Below are 18,674 nucleotides of genomic sequence, written 5' to 3'. Positions count from 1 at the left end.
GCACAAGGGCTTCAGAAAGTGTTTGAAAGGTCCAGAGAGGGAGGATTTGCCTGGCTGCCATTGAGTTTCAGCTTGTAACTGGTGAATATTTCTCCTTCAGAATTGTCTGGTGAAATGTGGATGCTGAAGAGGCTGATGCTGCTTGAGGGGAGCTGGATGTCGACATCTGCTTTCCCTGTTGTTGATGGCATTAGAAACGTGCCAGTGTTTGCCACATATTTTGACCTCAGGTGTCTGAGGACTGCCACACAGGAGAGGAATGTGGTTCTCTGCTCCTTTTGTGAGACCAGCAGGTGTTCAGGGATGACCCTCTCTGTGTTTGGTCATGGATGACCCTCTCTGTGTTCATGGATGATCCTCTCTGTGTTTTCTTCACGGATAATCCTTTCTGTGTTTGTTATGATCCTTTCTCTCTTTGTTCATGGATGGTCTTTTCTGTGTTTGTTCATCTGTATTTGTTTCCATCTTTCCATGGTATTTCCATCTCTCTGCTCATGGATGGTCCTCTCTGTGTTTGTTCATCTGTTTGTTTCCATCTTTCCATGATATTTCCATCTCTGTGTTCATGGATGATCCTCTCTGTTTTTGCTCATGGATGACCCTCTTTGTGTTTGTTCATGGATGACCCTCTTTGTGTTCATGGGTGATCCTTTCTCTGTTCATGGATGGTCCTCTCTGTATTTGTTAATCTGTGTTTGTTTTCATCTTTCCATGATACTTCCATCTCTGTGTTCATGGACGATCCTCTCTGTGTTTTTTCATGGATAATCCTTTCTCTGTTTGTTCATGGATGGTCCTCTCTATATTTGTTAATCTGTGTTTGTTTCCATCTTTCCATGATATTTCCATCTCTGTGTTCATGGATGACCCTCTCTGGTTTTGCTCATGGATGATCCTTTCTCTGTTTTTGCTCATGGATGATCCTTTCCCTGTTTATTCATGGATGCTCCTCCCTGCACTCTTTGATTCACCAGGTTTCTCCCACTGCCTGGGCTGTGATTTTCCTGCCTCCTGCACGTGGTTGCTCCTCCCAGTGGTCTCTGCTTAGCCCAAGTGTTTTTGCTTTTTTCACATCCACTAGCTGAGCTACTCTGCCCCTCTTCCTTGCACTTTCCATGGCATTTCCATCTTTGTAGCAAGCACAGCACAGGAGCACCAAGCCTGGCTCTTCCCTTGCTCCTGGTCTCTTTGAAACCTCACTGAGGATATGTCTGTCCTTCCAGAGCACTGAAACCAGAGCCAGAGCCTTGGTCTGTAATTCTTTTAGGGAAAGATGCCATAGTTGGTCTTGATTAAACTTTTAGTTTAATGTTGTTTAAACCATGGTTAAATTATTCATGTGTCTAGCTACTCATGCAACACAGGAGTTGATATAATGGGATGGGTTGTCATGGCCAGTGTTAAAAACTTGCTGTTGTGCTCGTTAGTAATAAGCATGGAAAAATAAACAAATAGGATTGTAGGGGAAGGCCTTTCTTCATTCCCACCGCAGTGTAAATGGAGCTGTCGTTTAAAATGAAATAGCATTGGGTTTATGGTGATTTTTGGCCACAGTTCTCATGTCATAGCCTGCTTTTCTGCCAAGGAAACATGGGCAGGCTTGCTCTCCTCTAATGGGGAAACCCAAAGCATTACAGAACGTGGCCACTGCCATGGTGGTGGCACAGAGCCAGGCAGAACAGTCATTCAGTGCCATAATAAGTAATGATTCAGCGAGGGGAAACCTCCAAAATCTACGCTCATAAGGAAAATCCCAGGGCTGTCTGGCAGAGTAAAAGAAACACCAGGCTGAGGGGATTTCTCTGAGAACTCTCCCACTCCACACAATGTTGGCTTTCTTCCTGTGAAGCTGAAAATTTTGACACTGGTATAACACAGCCCACGCTGCCAGAGGCATGTTTGTACTGGTCACTGCAGGGTTCCTCGTTGCCTTCATCCCCTGGGGTGGAACATGGCCCTGGTCATCATCCCCAGGGACAAAACATGGCCCTGGTCATCATCTCCAGGGACAAAACATGGTCCTGGTCATCATCCCCAGGGGTGGAACATGGTCCTGGTCATCATCCCCAGAGATAAAACATGGTCCTGGTCATCATCCCCAGAGATAAAACGTGGTCCTGGTCATCATCCCCAGAGATGGAACATGGTCCTGGTCATCATCTCCAGGGATGGAACATGGCCCTGGTCATCATCCCCAGGGATAGAACATGGTCCTGGTCATCATCCCCAGGGCTGGAACGTGGACATGAAACATCAGCAGTGGATGTGCATGAGCCTGCCCCAGGGGCTGGTTGGTCCTGCCGAGGGTCGAGGGGTGGCTGGGTTGGAGATGGAGACTCCCTTTGCATTTGCAGCATCTCCCTGGGTGGGGAAGGAAGGGAGGAATATCCTGAGGATGGTCTCAGCCCTGCCATGCTCTGAGAGCTGCTTGGGGCTGGGCAGGGGGGGCACAGGGACCATGTTTCATCTCCTCTGCTAAGCAGTAGCTGAGGGAAAAGCTGGAGGTGGTCACATTTTACAGAAAAATAAAACCATTTTCGAGCATGGTAAGTTAGGAGGAAGGATGATATGGTGTGTCAGAGTGCCCAGAGCAGCTGTGGCTGCCCCTGGATCCCTGGAAGTGTCTAAGGCCAGGTTGTAAGCAGCTTGGAGTAACCTGAGCTAGTGAAAAGTGTCCCTGCCCATGGCAGGAGAGTGGAATTCTTCTTTGTAGTCCCTTCCAAACCAAATCATTCTACAATTCTATGAATAAATGACCCACCAGGGCCCATAGGAAACCTATCCTCCTTCTGCAGCAAGAGGCCATATACCAATGTGCATGTCCCAGAAGGTAAACCAACCTTATTTTGAGCTAAAAAGGAATGTTTTACTGGAAAACCAAACCAGATTGTTTGGCTGAGCAGTCACCCATCCTCATGGCAGCCATTCTCCAGCAAGCTGCAAGTGCCTGAGGTTTCCCTTCAGCCTTCTCCAGCTGAGCAGACCAAGCTGTTCCTCACTCAGCTTCTCCTCGAGGCCCTTCAGCAGCTTCATGGCCTCCTTTGGATGCTTCCTAAGGGTTTAATGTCTTTATTTAATTATTGTGGTGCCCAAAATGGCACACAGGACTGGAGGTGAGGCTGTTCCAGTGCAGAGCAGAGCAGGACAATCCCCTCCCTTGCCTCGCCAGCAATGCTGGCCCTGATGCCCCCAGGACAAAGTTGGCCCTCCTGGCTGCCAGGGCACTGCTGGCTCATGTCCAGCTCATGACCAGGATTTCCAGGCCACTTTCTCTGCTTTCCAGCAGTTCTCCATCCTCACAGAGGCCTTGCATGGTTCTCCCTCTCCCTGAGGAGCGCTGAGTGCCTCTCCTGGGGCAGGCAGCTGAAGGGGACCGAGCAGTTGTGTTGTGCTGTCTCTGGTGGTGGAAGCTCTGAGGATTCCCTCTGGTTTGTGCTTTGCCCCCAGAACGAGTAAATAAAAGCCTCCTCATTTATTTATGATGCAAATAGTAACTGTGCATTCAGCTCTAGGATTTGTTATTATTTATTTAGAGCCCCTTGTCTCAGAGGCACTGGCAGTTTGCATGCAGGGGGCATCTGTCTGCCTTTATTACCCACAAACAGACATTTTTCTTCGCAGGCTTTGGCTGTTAATGCTGTTGAAAGTCTGCTGTGGAAATGTAAATCCTTCCAGGGAGACACAGATCCCTTGGTCCTTCCTCTTCAGAGCCAGTAGCAGCAGCTCAAGGTCCTCCCCAGCCCACTTTTCCACACAGTGTCCCACCCTCATGGAAAAGCTGAACACTGAGCTCCTCTGGATGTGAAGGTTTCCACTGTGACAGCACCAAAGAGGGCTGGCTAAAATCTACATGCTGTAAAATCTACTTTTTTCCTTAGCAAAAAGCTGAAGGGAAGACGAGTAGGTGATGGATATGGGCAGGCACGAAAACAATGAGGCAGTATTTGGCTAAATATATTAGTGATGGCTCTTTGGAACTCCTTCCCCTGCCCTCACAATGGAAGACAGAGTGTTACTGTGTGCCAGAAGTGTTGGATTGGTCTTGTTTGACAGCCAGACACAAAAAGCAGCTTTGTTGGGCTCCAGGCTCTCAGGGATGGAATTGATGCTGTCTTGGGAGTGGTATCCCCAGTCACCTTTAAATAGTGCTTCTCCTCAGGTTGGTGGCTGGCTCAGTTTTGGCACCTGGCTTTGGGAGGCTGAGGACACTCATTTGGTCCATCTCAGGCCACCCCCTTGGCTTTGACAGCTGGTGGAGCAGGAGCATCCCTGCAGACAGCACCCCACTGGTGCTGCAGGGCAGGGTCAGCTCCAGAGCATTTCCAGGGAGTGCAGAGGTGGGGAGGGCTTGTCCCAGGAGATGGATGGACAAGCCCAGGAATGTTAGATTGTGGTGAAGGAATTCTGTCCTTTCCTGCTGGTCACAGCTGTGCCACTATCACAGACTCTGCGAGGAGAGGCCCTGGCAGCTCCCCCTGCCACCCTCTCATTATCCACCAAGTCATCCTTGCTGGAATCTCTTTCAGGCTCCTGTGCAGGAACCCCTCCCTTGTAAAATCATGCCACAGTCAGGGTTCTGGAGGTAAGCACTGATTTCTTTGAGATTTCTTTTCTAAAAGCTGTATTTACCCTTTCATTTGACTGCCTGCCTCACAGTCTTAGGGCCTGTGGGGAGGAATTCTTTTCCCGGTAGTTACGTGGTGTGTTTCTGCAGAGGAAAGTCATTTACACCCACTAAGTCTCAGAACTGTGAGGTATAAATAGAATTAATTCCCACTCCATAGCACAGCTGGCCAGCTTGATTAAATGCAGACCTAGAGGATCAAACTTAGCACCAAAATGAGTGACCAAAGTCCAAGCTCAGCTTGTTGTAGGTCTTGGATCTCTTCTCCTACAGACTGAGAAATGGTTACTGTTAAGCAAGATAGATTTTGCTTGGCTCCTTCATTCAGGGCAGGATTTCCAGGGTTTTCCAGGGCTTCACCCAATCTCATGGGTCTTTTTTAAATCCTTCTGCAGCTTCTCTGCCGACATCCCAGGATCTTACAGACAGAATCCTACATAAATTCCAGGTCCTTTGTGCTAGCAGCCACCCCAATGGTTAGTGGTGAAAACTGGAAGTCTTTGAAATGAAAAATCTTTCAACTAAAAGTTTTTTAGAGCTGGCAGTGTTGAGAAAAAGGGGATGTCTGGGTTTGGAGAAGGCATTTAGGGCTTGGAGGGACAAAAATGGCCAGATAAACAGCAGAGTGGTAGATGCTGTGCCTGCTCTGTGTGTGTCCCAAGGCAGGAACACATCTGGACTGATTCGTGGAGGTACTAAAATACTGAAGAAACTTGCACAGACAGGCCTTGGTGACCACCAGAGTCCCACCAAAACCACATCAAGAGCTGGACAGGAGAGCTGGGATGGGCCTTGGCTCTGCAGTGGGGCAGGACCCAGCTTGTGGCTGTGCTGGCATGCACTGATGGAAAACCCTGGTGCAGCTCCAGCTCCTGGGGCTGCCACGGATTCTCCAGACACTTCTGGCTCTGGCCTTGGAGTCAAGCCAGAGTGAATCTCACAGAGGGGCTGGGATGAGCAGGGTGTAATGAGCTCTTTAGAGGGCCATGAATAGCAGCTTTCATCAGCTGTCATTTCCCATTAGAGCTGACTGGATGTGGAAACACAGCGCAGGGCCCTGGCAGGAGAGGTTCCCTGCCTCCCAGTCCCAGCCAGCTCCATCCACAGGCTCCTGTGGCTCTTTGGAGACTGGACTTTGCAGCTCAAACCAGCTGCAGTGACTGCTGGACCCACCAGCTGCAGGACACCAGCTCAACTCTTGACTGGCAGCACGGAGAGGGAGAAGAAGGACCAGGACCTTGCTGGGGTGGATGTTCTGCAGTGCCTCACCTGAGTGCAAGGATGCCAAGTGCAGGAATCTTCAAACAAGACCTTATGCTCCTCATGTGTGGGAGCCCCCTGCCCAAAGGCAGCCAGGAATTTGATGTAAAAGCAGAAATTTTCTCCAGTTGTCTTGGAATGCAAAATCCTCCTGAGCTGGCTCACAGATCACTTTGCAGAGATCAGCTGTCCACCCATCTACCAAAACCTCCCAAACCTGGCTGGATTTCAGTGCTTGCAGGATGTCTTATAAAAAGAAAAGAAGGATGATGGAGTGTCCCTGCTTCCAAGTGCCTGAATCTAAGCCTGAGATGGAGCTACACCCTGTTTGTATGGAGATTTGCAGGAGTTCTTGGTGTCATGTCTGCTTGGACAGGGTGTGGTGGTGTTGGAAAGGAAGGAGAGCTTGGAAAAGGAATTTCCAACAGGGAGGAACCAAAGGAATTTATGTGCCAGTAAATTGGAACTGAGATTACTAAAACAGAGAGTAATTTTTATGCCCTGGAGCTCATTCATCTCCTTCATTCTGGGTTTGGGTGGTTGGCACATGAAAGGATGAGGGCCAAGGGCTGGGCATGGAAATCCCCAAACCCTGTATCTGACAGAATGACTCGCTGTTTGCTCACTGTTTACTCACGGTTTTCTCCAGCAGTGCATGGGCAGCTCTGGGTGAGCAGCGTGCCCAAACCCACAGTGGGTGCTGGGTGTGAGGAGGAGGAGGGCTGGGAGGAAGGAAGGAGGGTGGAGAACCTCACTGCTCCAAGGCCAGGCTGGAGATGGAATAGAGAAGGGGGTGAAGCACAAATGACAATTCTGCAGGACTGAGCCCTGCAGAGACAGGGGCTGCACCCCAGTTCCTCCAGCGGGCTCTGCCCACCTGCAGCTCCCTGGAATCTTCCCTTCCATCCCTCCAATCTTTATTTCATCTGATTAACAAAAATCTTCTCCTCTCAGCAGAGACACTGGAGCACAGCCTACGGGCTGGGAGAGGAAGGAGGAAATAGCTGCAGCTTGGCAGCTCCCTGCCTTGGGATGGATCCAACAGGAGCATGGGAGCTCACATCCACGAAACCCCAGCGCTCTGCCAAGGCCACACAGGTAGCAAAGAGCCTGATAGAAAGTCAAGTGAAACATCTGGGAGCTCTTTTTTTTGAATTTTTTCTTTCTTTTTTTCTTTCTTTTTGCTGCCTCCACTGGGTCTCAGGGCAGGAACTCTCTGATCCTCTGCACAGAGGGTTTGCCAGAGCTCCAAATGCTCCAGTCTCCCACACGAACACCCCTTCGTGTGCATCTAGGAAATCTGGGTCAGAGGACAGCAACAACAATCCAAACCAAAATGTCAATTGATTTGTTAGAATCACAGAATGGCTTTTGTTGAAAAGGACCTTAAAGACCATCCAGTTCCACCCCCTGCCATGGCGGGGACACCTTCCACTGTCCCAGGCTGCTCCAAGCCCCGTCCAACCTGGTTTTCCAGGGATCCAGGGGCAGCCCCAGCTGCTCTGGGCACCCTCTGAGTAAAGAACTAAATTCTGGTTCACAAAAACATCAGATCTGGTGCATTTTTTGCCCAGGGAAATGGTGGAATCACCATCCCTGGAAGTGTTAAAAAAATGTGCAAATGTGGCCCTTGGGGATATGGTTTAGTGGTGGACCTGGCAGTTCTGGGTTAATGGTTGGATTTTGTGATCTTAGAGGGCTTTTCCAAACTTAATTATTCTATGATTTTAGGAGGGGGAGTGAAGCATCCAAAATGCATCCAGTAAAGCTTTTTAGAAACTTTTCATTTCTTCCTGAAAAATGTCTTATCCAGCCTGGGAAAAGGAGTCCTGCCATGTAACTTATTATTCCCTAATACCAACAAATAGCTTAAATAAATAATTTCCTACCAACACAACTACCAAATTCTATTTGTGTGAGCCACCCAGCTGAGGAACAGTGACGGAAGTGAAATAAATTATTTCAGGAATTAATTGTGAGCAGGGAAGAAATCCAGTGTCAATGATACAGGAAAGACACATGAAACGGGGGGAAAAAAAAAAAACAAACAACCACAGGAAAATATAATTTAAACATCAACAGAAAACATGCAAATGTAGGCACAATGAGGGGCCTTTGGATTTTTCCTAATGAGCTCTAATGCAAAGAGGAAATGAAAGAACTCTCTTTTCCACTCTGGCCAGTTCCAGAACCTCTGTGCTGGAGTGGGGGACAGGGAGGGACCTGTCTGCTCTCAGCCTGACAAGCAGGACTGTATTTCTGATGGAATATTCTTGTTTGTTAAGTGAAACAAACAACTAACTCAGCAAAACTGGGATTTTCAGCAGGGGAAGAACAGCCTGGATAAACTTGGCTGAGTGGTTTTGTTTCTCCTTTTTTTATTATTTTTTTTTTTTTTCTAAAAAGGGTTTTCAAGATGGTTCAGTATCCGAGGCCATTTATTTTTTGAAATAGAAAATCCAGTTTTCTACTCCATAATACTTTTCATTTTGAATTGTAAGCTAAATATTCCATGAATGGGACTTCTCTGCTGAAGGTTTGGGAGAATTGAAACCAAATGTTTGAAAATTATCTATTCAAAAGGACTTGGCTTGACTCGACTCAGACAACTGTTGCTTTTTTAAACTATAAACAATATTAAAATTCTGACTGTTTATCCCCATATGACTTGAGGATTGTTTACAATTTTTAGACATTTTTCAGGAACTGAAAACCTGTTTCTCATGTATATTTATGCTGGCAGCTGCTATCAAAAGGACAGCTCAGCTCCTCGAAAAGTGGAAGCATATGACAATTTTCTCTTCAGGGAAGCTGGTAAAATATGGGGTGTCAGAGCAGGATGAATTTCCCAGGCTAGTGGGATGTTTGGCTGTCCAGGCAGTGGTTTCAGGCTCCTTGGTGGCATTGCCCTCTGGAGTGACAATGTCCAGGGTACAACAAGCACCACGAGCCCCCCGCTGCCCCCGTGCCCTCCCCATCCAGGGCACATTGTGTCTGACAGGGGTTCAAGTGGTTCAGACATCACACTCTGACTTTGGATGGCCATTCCCTGCAATCCCAGATCCCTGTGGCTGCCCCATCCCTGGAAATGTCCAAGGCCAGGACTTGGAGCAGCCAGGGATGGTGGAAGGTGTCCCTGCCCATGGCAGGGGGTGGAACAAGATGGGTCTAAGGTCCCTTCCCACCCAAACCATTCTGGGATCTGGTGTGGAATGCTGCATCCGGGACCAGGCTCTGCTGGGAAAAGATCAATTCAGCCATTTACAAGCTTTTCTAAGCTGGTGAGAGCCCAGCTCTGATCCCAGATGTGTATGTGCAGTCCTTCACTACATCAGCAGCATCTTCCAGACACGGGGGTCACTGCAGGTCAGGGAGAGCTCACATCTTGCTCACTCAGATGTACAGGGTTAATATCCAATTTATACAGGCAGAGCTGGCCCTGCCCTGAGCCCCAGCAGCTCCCAGGAGAAGTCATACAAATAATTTCTTCATTTCACCTTGAATCTTCCCGTTGTGGAAAAATGGAGGAGTTTGGTCTCTGGACAATACTGGGTTTGAATCAAAGGAAAGGGGAGCAGTGAGGGGGTTTCTAAGTCATGGTGTATTATTGCCATTGGTTTTGTCTTTTATAATTCCTATGGTTTTGTCTTTTATAATTCCTATGGTTTTGTCTTTTATAATTCCTATGGTTTTGTCTTTTATAATTCCTATTATTCCTCTGTCTTTTTACCACTCCTATGGTGGGTGGGGATGTGCCCCTAAATTGCAGTTCTTGGACTGTAGGACCAACAGACCCTGTCAGAACTTAACAGAGCTGATTAAAACCCAGTAGGGAAATGGCTCCTGGCATTCCCTCAGGTCTGGTGATGCTGCTGGGAGCCCTGGTGGGATGTTCCTGCTGCCTCCCCCAGCCCTGCCCCTGCTCAGGCACAGACAGCACTGCACACCCCAAAGCCGTGGATCCCAGGAAAGCACTGGTGCTCATTTTGCACTGGCAGAGCCCTGGAGAGGTGTGGGTGAGCAGAAAGGTGAATAATTCAATTGGTGACTGTGTTGCCCTGTCAATAGGATGCATTTGGCCTCTTCCCTCTGTGCTCTGAAACCTGTCCTGCTCAGGAGAACATTCTCACTCCACTGCCACCTCCTGTGTGCCCAGCAGTGAGCTGGATGGAAAATCTATTGACTCTCTTCTGTCAGCCTGTACCAGGGAAGGGAAGAGCTCCCCAGCCAGCACATCTCATTTCCTTCAGATTGCTGCTCACACGCCCTAAAGCAAAGCAGGTGGTGGGAGAACAAAAGAAATCAGCTGGAGAAACTCTGGCCAAGCAAGTCTAACCTACACCCTCACCACTGCCTCGGCATTCACGGAGAAACTCAGAGAGGCTGGCGTGTCTGTGAAGAAGGACCTTCCTTTTCCAGGGCTGATCTCCATTCCCAGGGAGCTGATCTCCATTTCCAGGAGCAGATCTCCATTTCCAGGGAGCTGATCTCCATTTCCAGGAGCTGATCTCTATTTCCAGGAGCTGATCTCCATTTCCAGGAGCAGATCTCCATTTCCAGGGAGCAGATCTCCATTTCCAGGAGCTGATCTCTATTTCCAGGAGCTGATCTCCTTTTCCAGGGCTGATCTCCATTTCCAGGGCTGATCTCCATTTCCAGGAGCTGATCTCCATTTCCAGGGAGCTGATCTCCTTTTCCAGGAGCTGATCTCCATTCCCAGGAGCTGATCTCCATTTCCAGGAGCTGATCTCCATTCCCAGGAGCTGATCTCCTTTTCCAGGAGCTGATCTCCATTTCCAGGAGCTGATCTCCTTTTCCAGGAGCTGATCTCCATTTCCAGGGAGCTGATCTCCATTTCGAGGGCTGATCTCCATTTTCAGGAGCTGATCTCCATTTTCAGGGTGCTGATCTCCATTTTCAGGGTGCTGATCTCCACTTCCAGGGCTGATCTCCAATTCCTGGGAGCTGATCTGAGCTGCAGGGACACATTTGTGGGGCTGACAAGCAACATTTGCAGTTCCTCTGCTGCACTGAGGACCTCGGGGAACGCTCACACCAGCGAATTTGGCCTCCAGAAGTCACACAGCTGTCTGAAGAACCACGACACCACGATGGCCATTATTATTCCTAATTAACCATGTGGAAATGCAGGTGTTGGGTCTTTCCTGAGGGGTTTTGCTTGGCTCCCAGCAGCTTCCCCCATGAGCCAGGCCAGGTCAGGGGCCAAGCTGTGCGTGTTGGTGTGATGTTGGATTTCTCCTGCAGCTTCACACCCCGACGGATGAGGATCCAGAGCTGTGTCCATGAGTGCTGAGCCCGAGGGCAGTGCTGGAGACAGGCAGAAGATGAAGAAGGTATAACTCTTCACAAAAGCCATGGCTGGCCAATATTTTAGGTAATAAATGCTGTGAACTGAGGAATGCAGCCTTGTTACTGAGCAGAATTAATTCTGCGCATTGCCTTCTCCAGAGTTTTCTGCCCAGGTGTCGATGACTTCTTACCACCACATCGATATTTCTGTATTTCAGCAAAATTCCCCACTTCTAATCTGGAAAGTCCTTTCTGGGTGGAGTGCAAACCCCAGATTGTTAACTCCGGATAACCGTAATTAAAAGAAAATAAAATCAAGGGTGCTCAGAAAAGAAATGGAAAATTTTTCTGTGGAAGCCCAAAGATTATATTAAACTTCAGTGGTTAAATAAAATATTATGAAGTTTGGGAGCATATTTTCCTTGGGACTTAATCTGTTTATACATCTAAAAAAGTAAATAGAATATCATTTTACTTGACCACACAGCAAACCTGATACAGGGGGGCTTCTCCACTGTATATATTTCTTGAGGAATTCCTTTCCCCTCGGGTTTCACACGCTGTGAGCTGGGACCATTCCTGAGCTGCCCAGGTCAGGGGAAGCAGGAATTGTTCCATCTCAGTGGAGAAATGCTGGGGATGTGGCAGGGCCAGGGACAGCAGAGGGGTGAGCACTGGGGGAGACAGGGAGACCTGAATTTTTGAGGATTTTTACAATTTAAAGAAAGGAATTTTTGCAGTTTCAAGCATTGACCTTGATTTTTGCAATTTAAAGCATTGACCTTGATGTGGTGGAAAACAAGAGGTCACAGAAACAATGCCAGTGATGCCACTGGGGAGTTCACAGAACGCAGAGCCATGGAGTGAGTTAGGTTTAGGAGACTAAAATCAGACACAAATGGGTAATTTTGTGGTTTCCCCCTTTTTTCATAAACCTCCCCCCTCTTTCCAGGTTGCTGCCACCAGCAAAAAGAGAGCACAGCCTCTCAGTACCCGTAAACTTTATTAAATGTGTGCTTTTTCATTCTTAAATTAAATTAAAATATTTTTTTCATACTGAAATAGCACCAAAGGGAGAATGATGACAGTATCACCAAGTGAAGGGGAGGGAGGAGAGAAAACCCAGAAACTGCTGTCTACAACCAAGGAATGTTTTAATGGTTAGGAAAATGGGCAATATTTCCCCTTCATCTGGAGACTTGATGCTGTGAAGTGTGAAGTGTGTATGTGGGAGAACTGAGAATCAGTGCAAGAATCACCCTGGAATCAGTGCAAGAATCACCTTTCAGGGTAGGAAAGGCCAAAATATTGCTGGAAATTTCTAATGCTGCACCCAAAGGCCACCCTGACACCAGGCAGAGGAGTCTCACACGCTGATCTCCAGGGCACCCTGGTGAATAAACTCCTTTTAGCTGTGCAGATCATGGAGTGGCAGCAGTTCCACAGCAGCTGATAAAATTCCCCACGGCACAAAATCAGCACCAAGGATACCAGGGGCACAGCAGCCCCATCCCTGCCCTTCCAGGAATGGCAGTGATGGATTTCACAGCAGCACAAAGACCTGGTATTGCCTTGCCAAACTGCACTGGTAAAGAAAACCCCATTTCTCTGCGTTTTTCAGTTGAAACAGAGAGCAAAGAGCTTCCCCACCTTCCAGGTTTGGCTGAAAGCTGTTGCTGATGGGTTAAAGGGAGATCTCACCTTCTGTGACCTTTCTGAACTCTACGAGCCTGTGCCAAAGCACGTCAAAAGCAATGGGGGAAAAAATGATTTTTGAGGACTTTGGGGCAATCCTGGTGCTCAGCACACCCAAGGCCACACTCCCGGTGGTCCAGAAGAGCTCTGGTGCCATTTGTGGCTGTGTGTCTCCTCAAAGATCATGGAACCATGGGATGGTTTGGATTGGAAGGCACCACGAAGCTGATCTCATTCCAGGGACACCTTCCACCATCCCAGGTTGCTGCAAGTCCAGTCTGGCCTTGGACACTTCCAGGGTTGGGGAATCCACCACCTTGGGCAGCCCAGGCCTCACCTCCCTCATTGTATAAAATTTCTTTATGATTAATTTGGCACTTGATGCTGACAGGATGCCTTGTAAAGGTTGGTGTGGGTTCTTAAATCCAAAATTTGGATTTGTTGTAAAATCCAAACGTTGCATCGCATATAAGCCTGAGCTTCATCAATGCCTCGTGGCAGATTTGATTATTGAGACCAGAAGCATTTTAATGACCTAATTATTTTCTCATAGTTAATGTTTTGATTTTTCTGCCTCTTTCTTTTTAAAGAAAAACACTTTTTTATTTATAGCTACTCTTGATTTCCCCTCCAATACACATGCTCAGCGCTGCAGGCCCAGAAGGGATGTGGTTTTCAATAGTTTACCTCCAATTCTTCTTAGGTTAAAATAATCTAAACTTCATGGCTGGATTTTCAAATAAGCCTAAAGAGTTTAGAGGCTTAAATGCTATTAGAGTTCAAAGCAATTTGGTTGCCTGACCTCTTTTTAAAAGCCATTGTTCATATGTGGAGGGATTTTCAGAACTACTTATGGGCCAGATCAAAACCAATCAATCACAGTCCCAGATCCCTAAATAGCTTTACAAGGTGTGCAACAAGGTATTCAAACCCCTGGAAATGAGAGGGAGTAAAGCACTGAAGCATTTAGGGGAAAGTATTCCTAAGTGGCTGAGCTTGATGTGCTGGGAAGAGTTTTTAAAGGCACATTTGATGGGCTTGTGCACATACCAGGGCTCTCCTGATTTAATGGCAGGGATTTGGTGGCAGGTGCAGATATTCAGCTGTAAAAAATGCTTGGTATTGCTGCAGGTTGTGCAATATGGGGAGACCAGTCTGTGGCCCTATAAAGCTGCTTTATGGTAGTGCAAATGTGACTGTATGGGAGAAAATAGCAATATAACTATATTGATTTTTTAAAACATCACACTCATAAGTGATGTTTATATTTGTCTGCTGGTTTCGGCTGGGGTGGAGTTAATTTTGTTTCTAGGACTGTGGTTTGGATTTGTGCTGGGAACAGTACTGATAACCCAGGGGTGTTTTCACTGTGGCTGAGCAGTTCTTGCACAAGCATCAAGGCTTTTCCTGCTCCTCCAGTGAGGAGGCTGGGGATGCACAAGGAGCTGGGAGGGGACACAGCCAGGACAGCTGAGCCTGAGGGGAGCAATGTGGCTCTGGATATTACAGACCACATGGCATCATGCTCAGCATATCAAAGTGGGCACAGAATGAAGCAGGAAATGTTTGGAGTGATGGTGTTTGTCTTTTCAAGTCACCATTCCAAATGTGAGAAGCCCTCCTGTCCTGGGGATGAGCATCTGAGCACCCATGGGAAGCCTGAAATTAATTACTTGATGTGCCTTGCTTGTGTGTGTAGCTTTTGCTTTTCCTATTAAATTGTCTTTATTTCAACCCACAGGTTTCCTTAGATTTATTCTTCCAATTCTCCCCCCATCTCACCCGTGGAGTGAGTGAGTGGGGCTGAGATCCCAGCTGGGCTTAAACCACAATAACTTGTCAAATTATCCCAACCTTAATTCTCCTTGAAATACCAAAGAAGTAGCATGCTAAAATCCTCTTTTCAGCTGGGAAGACCTCATATTTTGTGCCTGCTGGGTGAGTGACTGATGCCTCATCCTCACCAGCACCTTGGTTTTTCTATTTGAATTGAAGAGCACAGCATGGGAGGCTGTCCATCCCTCATTCCTGCCCCAAAAAACTTGCTCTTAGAATATTTGTCCCAATAATTACCTGCCATCCCTTTGGCTACACCTCATGCCCATTCTGAGCAGCACAGGCAGATCCAGCTGAGGCATTTCTGCAGTGACAGCTGTGGGAGAAGCTCCTGGGGCCTCTCGAGCTGAATGAAGCTGAATTTTCCCTTGGGAAATGGGCCTGGCATGCAAAACCCTGTGGGTTTGTGTCTTCAGGGCATAGGAAGGTTCCAGGATCTTTGGGAACACAAGGAGACATGTAGGGCTGAGTAGAAAGGTGGTTTGGGGCAGCCAGGAGAAGCTGTAGCTCAGCACATGCAGAGGTGCCATGAGGCTGAGTGGGTCATCAAACCCTTCTCCTGACTTGCCAAGGGGGAAATGTTTCCCCCTCAGGTGAAATTGTAACTTCTGATCCAATTCTCTTTGTACTCTGAAATCTCTGCTCTGCTGGGATTTTATTAATATCCTGCCTGGTATGCAGGCAGCCAGTGAACTTCATCCCCAGCTTTCTTCCTAAGCACATTCCTGGGGGATCCCCACAGGTTTGTTTTACCCCCTCAGGTACTCTCCAAAGCTGGGCTCAGGAGAGGAGCACTGCCATGTGGTTTGTGCAGCACCGAGGTGTAACTGGGCACTCCCACAGCTCGGAAATGCTGAAAATCAAGAGCCAGCAGATAAATGAGCCCATGGTAATAAAAGACTCTGCTTCACTAACAGATTTCTGTCACTGAAACATTTCCACCAGCTAAAAAAAACGAGGTAAAGGTTTTGCCTGACAGTTTTTAAAGCCCTTCACAACCTCCCAGCTCCCCCCATCACCTCTCCTTTAGGAAAGAACTATTGTCTTCTCATTCCTCTTTCTGGACATGATTATTGTTCACTTTTTCCCAACCAACCCTTCCTCCAGTCTATTTAAGACTGGCCCAACTTAGAACATTCATCATTATGGCTTAAACCACGTGCACTGGACACCAAGAAGTTTCTTGCATATGCCTGGTGGGATGGTGGGTCCCCCCAACACCTTCAGGATGTGCCACCAGCATCATCTCAGTGTGGACCTTCCTTCCCATCCCCAAAATCCCTTCAGATGAGCCCCCCTTAGGAAAAAAAAAACCCTTAGAAAACCATTTTGCTGTCAGAGTAGCAAAAGGGATGCAATAGGGAGCACTGGTCTAGAGCCAGTTCCTGTGAATGAGGCCTTTAGACTACCTGGCAATTTTCATTACAGAGTCAAAAGAATCATTTGTGTTCTTTCACTTTTGGCTACCAAAATTATTTTCTCTCAAAACAAAACAAAGGATTATTGGTTTTGGCTTCTTTAAGAGGAAAAATAAGCTTGGCTGATGAAAGAGCTTGATTTAAGGGGGGTAAAAATAAAACAAAAAATTGGGTAAGTGGAAGCAAAATTCACCAAATGTTTCATGCAATAAAAAAAAAATCCCCTAAGGGAACGTTTGGAAAGCCAAATTAGGTATTAAGCCACCTTTGTTTTATTGTAAAAAGTGGTGGGGTCTGGCCAAAATGGCCCTTGCTAGCCAAAACCTGGCTGAACTTTCAGGAAGACTCTGAGCTACCCCAAGCACTCGTGTCACTGCTAAAAACTTTGCACCTGTGTTTTTTTTACAGAGGCAGGGCTAAAGCTCGGGCTCATTGAGGGAAGCTGCTCGTGTCAGTAGGACCAAGCTGTTTGTTCACAGCCTCCTTTTCTGGATGTACACAGCACCTCTTCTCTGCGAGAAGAAAGGAAGCAAAGCATCGTTTAAAAAAAAAAAAAGAAAAGAAAATCCAATCAGAACAAATCATGTTTCAGCACAGCTATTATTTTTTTTTTTCCATATTTCCCCCCCACTTCTCTACTGATACGTAAAAAAAATATATATATTATATTATATTTTCCTTTTCTTAAATTATTTCTTTCAGCCTCAGTCCCAGCCGAAGTCCTGCCCTGTCATCTGGTAGAACTTCATGTTGAAGGGCCGGTAGAAGTCCCGCAGCCTCTGCACCACCTCCTGGTCGATGTCAGGGTGGGTCCTGCCTTTTGTCTTCCCCAGGCAGTGGGGTTTGCTGCTGCCCTCCGCCTTCTTCAGGCACGGGAAGCCCTTGGTTTTGTTGAAGTAGAAGTGTTTGTCCGTGATGATCCTCTTGAGGCCCAGAAAGTCCTGGACCCTGCCCAGCTCCCCCGCGGGGTCGCTGATCAGCCTCTCCCCGCTGACGAAGAGGATCTGCCCGATGGGGAAGTGGAGCAGCCAGTTCTCCAGGTGCTTGGCGTAGATGCCGATCTGGATGGCGCTCCACGAGGTGTCGATCAGGCCCGTAGTCCTGTTTTTGAAGGTCAGGCTCTCAAAGGTGGGGATGTCGGGCTTCTTGGAGAGCGTCTGGGTGTAGTCCGAGATGGCTCTGGTGACGGGGTCCCGCACCACCACGATCAGCTTGGTGCCCTTGGACATGGAGGAGATGCGGGCTGGGGCCTCCTTGGTGACGAAGTAGCTGGGCGTCTTCTCCATGGTGATCTGCCCCTCCAGCGTCCTGGGCATCAGGTCCCTGCCAGAGGGGGAACGAGGGACAGGTCAGTGCCAAAGTGCCTTGCCAGAGCTCTGGGGGTGTCCTGGGGATCAAGGGCAGGATGGTCCTGAGCCTCCTGCCTCTGGCCCAGCCCTTCCCTCCTTGCAGTTACTGTCAGGAGGCCACAACGATCTGATTCTGCAAACACCTGAGCTTGCCCTTGATTTCCCACTTCCTTTCACTGCCCATCTACCTGGAATTATACCTGAATTCACAGAATAATTCACACAGAATTCACAGAATCACTGGGTTGGAAGAGACCTTCAAGATCATCAAGTCCAACCCAGCCCAACCCCTCAACTCAACCCTGGCACCCAGTGCCACATCCAGGCTTTGTTAAACACACCCAGGGATGGGGACTCCACCACTTCCCCGGGCAGCCATTCCAGAACTTTATCACCTTTCTGTAAAACACTTCTTCCTAATATCCAACCTGAATTTCCCTTGGTGCAGCTCGAGGCTGTGACCTCTGGTTCTGTCAGCTCCTGGAGAAAGAGCCCAACCCCAGCTGAGCACAGCCACCTTTCAGGAGCTGCAGAGGGTGATGAGGTCACCCCTGAGTCTCCTTTTCTCCAGGCTGAGCACCCCCAGCTCCCTCAGTCATTCCTCACAGGGCTTGTGCTCCAAGCCCAAATTCATTTTGCCTGTTCAAGCCCTGCCCTCTGGATGGGATCCCACCTCCCTTCTTGCAGTGGCAGGAACACAGCAACATCTCAACCATCCTAATGCCCTACCCCTTTAAATTCCTCCCTGCCCACACTGGGGTTTCCTGCACAGAGGCTTAAATTCCCTGGAATAACAGTGAATTCCTGGAGTAACAACACTCCCTTCCTGTCGGACAGGGGAATTTTCAAGGGCCAGGATGCAAGACTTTATTTTTTAGGATTTCCAAGGAGGCAGCAAGTTGGTGCCACAGAAAAATGTGCAACATCAGCCTCCTGACTTCAGCAATTTCCTTCTTTCACCCAAAGACATCCCACAGCAGATGCTTTGGGAAGCTCTCCTAGAGTGAAGTGGGAAGGGGCTTGGGGCTCAGGCCAGGGTCCATCCTGCTCCATGTTCCCCTGAGAGTTCAGAGCCCTCCTGGGCCAGGATTGGGTGTGATTTGCTAAAGAGCCACAGGATTTGGTGGCTGGACACCCTGAGCTCCTTCATGTTAAACAAGGCACAGCAGGAAGGTGGAGAAG

General features: G+C 48.1%; 1 protein-coding gene across 1 annotated transcript in view; it reads right to left on the bottom strand.

Moving 5' to 3' along the window:
• Positions 1-16,724: 16,724 nt before the first annotated feature.
• Positions 16,725-18,674, bottom strand: part of LOC100232358 (heparan sulfate glucosamine 3-O-sulfotransferase 3A1) — a 28,531-nt gene continuing 26,581 nt past the window's right edge. The window contains exon 2 of the mRNA XM_030287380.4: positions 16,725-17,466. Within this exon, the coding sequence (XP_030143240.1) occupies positions 16,848-17,466 (619 nt within the window). The 3' untranslated portion in view covers positions 16,725-16,847. The remainder of the gene's footprint in view (positions 17,467-18,674) is intronic.

The sequence above is a fragment of the Taeniopygia guttata genome, chromosome 18, assembly GCF_048771995.1.
Source record: "Taeniopygia guttata chromosome 18, bTaeGut7.mat, whole genome shotgun sequence".
In the NCBI taxonomy this organism is placed as follows: Eukaryota; Metazoa; Chordata; class Aves; order Passeriformes; family Estrildidae; genus Taeniopygia; species Taeniopygia guttata.
Note: the sequence above shows the minus strand (reverse complement) of the source record. Positions and strands in the feature narration are given on the sequence as shown.